Source organism: Halyomorpha halys, unplaced genomic scaffold (genome assembly GCF_000696795.3).
Source record: "Halyomorpha halys isolate HHAL.00 unplaced genomic scaffold, Hhal_1.1 Scaffold25.1, whole genome shotgun sequence".
NCBI lineage: Eukaryota > Metazoa > Arthropoda > Insecta > Hemiptera > Pentatomidae > Halyomorpha > Halyomorpha halys.
In genome coordinates, this window is record NW_027107314.1 from 526,255 (window position 1) to 532,667 (window position 6,413).

Below are 6,413 nucleotides of genomic sequence, written 5' to 3' on the forward strand. Positions count from 1 at the left end.
CAGTTATTTCTGGTTTTAGTTTGGAATTTCTGTTTAGGATAGGATATAGCATTGATAACCTTGCATAAGTTAGTTTGATGTTGATATGGTGATTCCAGGTAAGGCAGCAATCTAGGTGAATTCCCAGGTATCTTACTGTTTCACTGGCAGGATTCCATTTCACACTTTTACCTTTGAGGATTAGATCCGGTGGATCTGGGGGGCGTCGAAGAGTAAAAACTTTTGAGTTGCATTTTTCAATATTCAAACTAATCAACCATTTAGTGAAATATTGTTCTAAATCATTAAGCTGACTTTGCAAAGTGTTTCTAGCTATTATTATGTCATCATGTTGAGAGAACACAGCTGTATCGTCAGCAAACATAGCTATGGAGGTGTGTGTGGACTGGACGATGTCGTGAAGGTAAAAGTTAAACAAAATGGGAGAAAGGACTGAACCTTGTGGAATACCGGCATTGATTTGTCTAAGGGTTGAATTTTTGTTATTAATTCTGACTGAAAATGTTTTACCATTGAGGAATGAGCTCAGAATATTGTATAGGTATTTTGGAGTGCCTGCTTTCTTTAGTTTATATAGGAGACCTCAATGCCAGACCTTATCGAATGCTTGTTGGAAATTTAAGAACGCTAACAGGGTGTGTCTCTTTTTTTCAAATCCGCTAATTATAAATCCGATAGTCTTGCCAGTTGGTGAGAAGTGGAATGACTGTATTGAAAACCGAATTGAAAATCAGGAATTATTTCGATGCTTTGAAAACAAGAATTAAGATGTTTTTTTTATAACTGATTCCAGTAATTTTCCAAAAATAGGTAATAAACTGATAGGTCTATAGCTGCTGATTTGTTTGGCGTTCTTACCAGGCTTGTGAATTACTATGAGTTCGGCTTTCTTCCATGTATCCGGAAAGTATCCAGTACGAAGGCAACTGTTGAAAATTGACGTGATAAAAACGACAGAGATCTTTAGTTAAATAAATATTTTCTTATGTAAATAATATTTCGAATTTTTATAAATAAATGTTATGACTTTTTAAAAATATTTTCTAATTCTCTTCATAAAAAAATGATCAATAAAGTAGACGAGAATATAAATATAAATACAGAATTCTAGGAAACTATGTTTTCTCTGAACTTAGGGTCCACAGAAAGTAAATAAAAAAAAAAAATTGATCTCTGGACTGTTGTAAATTTAGTGCACTTCAGGTTCAGAATAAAAAGTACATTTTTTGACAGTTGCATATTTCAGAAAATAACCAACAATTAAAAAAATACTTTTTTTTTTTACCATTTCATTAATTTTTATCATAAAATCATCATTGTTAATAACTGATTTCCACATAATTGTTAAATGATTAAATATTCCAATAAAAGAAATTTTATTTTGTGTTTATATTCTAGCTATTAAATTTTGATTATGTATGTCCAATAATATCAAAAACTTTCATTTTTTACTATTAAAGTTTCCTTTTGTAGAAACTAGAACAATATTTTCTACTTCAAGTGAAATTTGCCCCCTTCCACAACTGTTATTAAGTAACTCAAGGACAACATTCCGGAAAGAATAGCTCAAATTTACATTTTTAAATGTAAGTATGTAATTACAAAGTTACTTTTCATAACTCCTTTCTTGTTTTCTAGATTAACCGGCCAGAATTTTCCCTGGCTTAGTTCATTTTTAATTTTTTTGATCGAACGGCTCTTTGCCAAAAACGGCTGATTAAGTATGTCAGTTATTCTTTGCTCTTTGCATGATCTTGAGTCCTGTTTGATGTGGCGTCTGATAAGTTTGTTTAGTTGAGAATTATTATTTTCAGTTGAATTAAAAATCTATTTTTTCCTTTGCTTCATTAACTGCAATGTACTCTCGGACAATTTTGAGCGATCATCGTTGGGTTTATGCAATTTTAATTTTGTATGTCCTGATGTTTCCTGAATTTAGATGGACATAGTTGGTTACTATGTGCGAAAGAATATTATATATAAATATATCTATAAAAGGGAATCTTTGTCCACAATAAACTTGGGAATTACTGGACCTTTTGAATTTGTGTACAGTTTTTTTTCAAAATTTTCCCTTTCACCTCGGTTTATTACAGAAGATTTTTTTTTTTTTCCTGCGGGAACTATTTTTCATATAATCAATCGTTCATAATTCTCCTTCGTACGTTAACATAATAGTTGGAAAACTGAATCTGTTCTTTCAGCCCTCATGGGGCGAAATATGGGTTTTCAAATAGAGCAAAAAAATATACACGTTTTATGTTATCTCCGGTTCTGGTTTGTTTAATTAGACCCAAGTTGTGTCCTTTGGTGTAGTTTATAGAGCTAAGTCAGTGCCAAGTTTGCTGTAGATTGGTTGATCCGTTTTGAAGTAATTTCCATTTCTTAGATTTTTAATAAGGCCGATGTAGGGCGAAAATTTTGGACTAAAAATTTTATATTCCGATTTTTTTGAAAATTCGTATTTAAGGGTTTATTGAGTGAGGTGCTAAAAACAGATATCGACTTGACGGCCCTACATCACTTATGAAATATTTTCTGAATACGCCTGAAATTGAAAAACGGAATGAAACCCTCCACTCCCGTCCTCCATCGTAGCCTTAGTTACCTGACTTTAAAAAGAGACAATTATAGCGAGTAGGTTGGTCGATGTACATATCACAATCTTACAATAGGAGATCATAACACACAAAAAAAGGCAATAGCTCTCCTCGGTTGAGCCGTTTCCATTTTTTTAAACTTTTAAAAAGGCCGATGTAGGGCGAAAATTTTATTTTCCGATTTTTTTTTAAATTCGTGTTTAAGGGTTTATTGAGGTGCTAAAAAAAGGTATCGACTTTGTTTCACTCCTCAAAAATCTTTTACACTTTCATTGATCAGTCGGTCTTAATTTTTTCAATATTCTGAAAAATATGAGGCACAGAGAGGGTTTTTACCTAAAAACTATTCATATTTCATATACTCTATACATGGCAATGTCACAAATAATCTAATTGCCTTAAATAATAAGAAAAAAATCACCTAAATCGGATTAGTATTAACGACGAGACAGTGAAGTTAGTCGTTTCAAATATGTTACCATAGTTTCCGTCTTATCACATTCTCTCTCTCTCTCTCCATATATATATATGGAGATATATATATATATATAATTTTCAGAATATTGAAAAAATTAAGACTGACTGATCAATGAAAGTGTAAAAGATTTTTGAGGAGTGAAACATATATATATATATATATATATATTTGTGTGTGTGTATAAAGGAACGATGGAATATTTGTCTACATTATACTTTTGAATTACTGTACCGTAACTTATAAACTTTTCAATTTCTAAATGAGAAATATGGGTTTCAAATAAAGGAATGATTTTCAAATGTTTTGTTTCAACCTTTCTTTCGTGAGGTGTTAAAAACCAATGTCATCGCAAATAGTGGATCAATTTATGTTACCAAATTACAATAATACAGTATACGTAGATTTGTAAATTAACTAAATACATAAATTTATAACCAACTATCAATTGTGTGCTCATTAATTCTATATATATCCTCAAATATAACAATAGCGAAGCAATGCCAGGTCAGCTAGTTATTTTTATATTGTATTATATTTTTAACTAAATTTATTTAGAAGAGTAAACATTAAAAAAAAAAAAAAAAAAAGAAGGAGCATGCTGTGTGACATCTATTTTTATTTTCACCATAGGGATTCTGTCGCCATACAACTAAGCCATTATGGCAGCCATCAGTATCAGGCATCGTTCGACAGAGGATGTTGAAATTATTATTCTTGCCTTCAGGATATGTCGGATATGAAAAATTACTAATGTGAAATCATTTTAAAATTAGATACTCTACCACAATCTTTCATTGAAAATACCTCATTCCATTAAGTGCGCTGGAGAACTCACTAAGAGGTTATTCATTCGAGTTAACTACCCAATTAAAATTAGCCACACCAATTTTCATTCCGCAATTCTCAAAACTTGTGAAAAACGGGTCTGTCAATCAAATTTTGAACGCGCTATGTATAAAATGAAAACCTTGATACAATACAAAATAACAGACGAAGGGTTTTCCGAAAAGGATTCATAAGATACTTATTAATGGTTTTAACTTGCTCCCTGAATTGCTTTTTAAAGTTTAACTTTTAGTCTTGCATAAGAAAGATGCCTGTGCTTCTGTGAAACCCTCGAGCAGAGGTGGCACTAATCATTATTTTAGTTTCTTGTGTTTTAATGGTTTGAATGATACGTTTGTGACTGTTTTGCTAGAAAGATGGGCCAAGCAGTTATGATACTCTTATATCAACCTCTGTCCGAGTAAGTATTCTTTGAATGTATTAAAGTAATGTAAATGTTATTAAAACGAGAAATGTCTTAGTTGGGATCTTGAAGGAAAATATCTAAATGTTATTGTGTCTAAATAGATATCGTAAAAATAATGATTTAAATTGACTTTTTGCATCCTCATTAATGAAGGTAAGCTTTGTTTCATGAAGGAAATGAAAACATTTTTTTTATTGCATAATAAAAAAATAATGCAAATGAAGATAATATTTTTCTTGAGATATGGAAAGAACGTACTAAAATGTTTTTATATGAACATAGAGATACATAGGAGCGGGGAACTTGAATTCCTTCAGTCGGCGGAGGAGGTGCGGGTGAGATACACTCTCAAAGGCTTGGCTGCCATCAAGTGAGATGAAGTCCGTGATGCAGTTCTTCATCTGCCCTATGGTTGAAAAGGGTTTGACTATTTCGATTTGACCTAAATCGGTATATTCAAATTTTATATTAATCCAAAAGATTTGTGGATTAGTATAAAAATGATCCAATATCAATTTAATCGTGTAGGTATCAATTTTATACCATCTACTAATTTCGTTTATCCATGTGATTTCCTGACAAAACATTTCAAAAACTGCTCGTTCCCGATTTTTAATGTCGCAATCATAAAACATTAAACTTAGGTTTAAACATGTTAAAAAAAAAACATGTATTTACATTGCCTTTAAAAATATTTCTCCCCGGGATTTTGGTGGGAATCTGTAGAACTCGATTCCTACCGCCAAGACAGAATTATGACTAAAGAACTTAACCAAACTTCATTAATGTAAAACATTAGGCGTTTACTTTATCTATTTTTCCTGTATAATGAGGCTCTGACATGGTGAGAGTTGACGAGTTCCCAGTTGGAAAATCTACTACTTCAATTTCAGCTTCCTCCAAAAGAAATTTATTGTGCTTAACATTGTTATAGGAGTTTTATAAAGTTTAAAATGCTTGAAGTGAACAATTTTTATAATTCTTAGTATATTAACAACTAGCTGTAATCTATAATAAAGCATTAGGAGGAATTAAAATGGGCATTGGTTAAGCCAATCTAATAAGGATTAACATATATCGTTTGATACCAGGCTTAGGAAATACAAAAATATTATCTTAAACTATGCACATAAAACCATTTAAAAAGGTGCTGTTAAAGCTGTCCCAATTTTACTCTGACAAGATGGCTGTTCATCATTGGGCCGTTCTGGCCATTCTTTCTACTTCTCTAGCTTATGGGATGGCTGCTAAGAAGGAGTTCACCTTAACTGAGGTCTGTGAAAATCTCATAAAACTTTACAAACTTATGCGGCCATGTTCCCATGGAATAGAAGTGTTCTTTAGCAGAAATGACAAGAATCTTCGGGGAAAAGGAGTAGTTGTAAGTAGATTAAAAAAATAAATGAGATATTATTATATTTATGAAACGATTGGCTCAAAATTAAATATTATGTTTTTTAAATACAGTACCGTAGAAGTGGGTAACTTGGCTCCTTACAGGGTAACATTACTCCACTGAAGTTTACAGTTTCGTGTTGTACAGTGGAAAAATGATTCTAGGTTTCGGCCACTTTTCTTCTTTCTCCTGTTCTATGATCATATCCCAAACTTTCATTGCTAGATTGCTTCTAATCGAAGTACGGAGGTAAGTGTTATGACAGAATTGTTCAAATCTTTTTCTGCATAGAAAATCGAGTATCAATCAGTGTTTATTATTGACACATATTTCTTAATCGAAATTGTGACGGAATAACTTTGCACCAGAATTTAGGGATACTTTGTTCCACTAACCCGTCCTCATTTGTGATCCCGAGTTTTCTGATGTTTTGTCCGATTTTTTTTTTTGCAGTTTTCAGCAATTCTTTAATACAATAGTAATCACATCAATTAAAAACTAATTTCAATTCAGTTAAAAAATATATTAATAATTTCGGTTTAGATTCATACTGAATACAAATTTCTGTTTTGTTATATCTTTCATTATTATTGTACTCTACTTTTATTTCAAGATTGCACATGAAGCTTGAAAAAAGGAACATCGGTCTTTTTCAAAGAACATTTTATTTTTATTTTAATCTAACAT

At 31.5% G+C, this 6,413-nt stretch overlaps 1 protein-coding gene across 1 annotated transcript in view; it reads left to right on the top strand.

Moving 5' to 3' along the window:
- The first annotated feature begins 5,479 nt into the window (after nucleotides 1-5,479).
- The window catches only part of LOC106683000 (uncharacterized), a 7,794-nt gene continuing 6,860 nt past the window's right edge, over nucleotides 5,480-6,413 (top strand). The window contains exon 1 of the mRNA XM_014424200.3: nucleotides 5,480-5,711. Within this exon, the coding sequence (XP_014279686.1) occupies nucleotides 5,514-5,711 (198 nt within the window). The 5' untranslated portion in view covers nucleotides 5,480-5,513. The remainder of the gene's footprint in view (nucleotides 5,712-6,413) is intronic.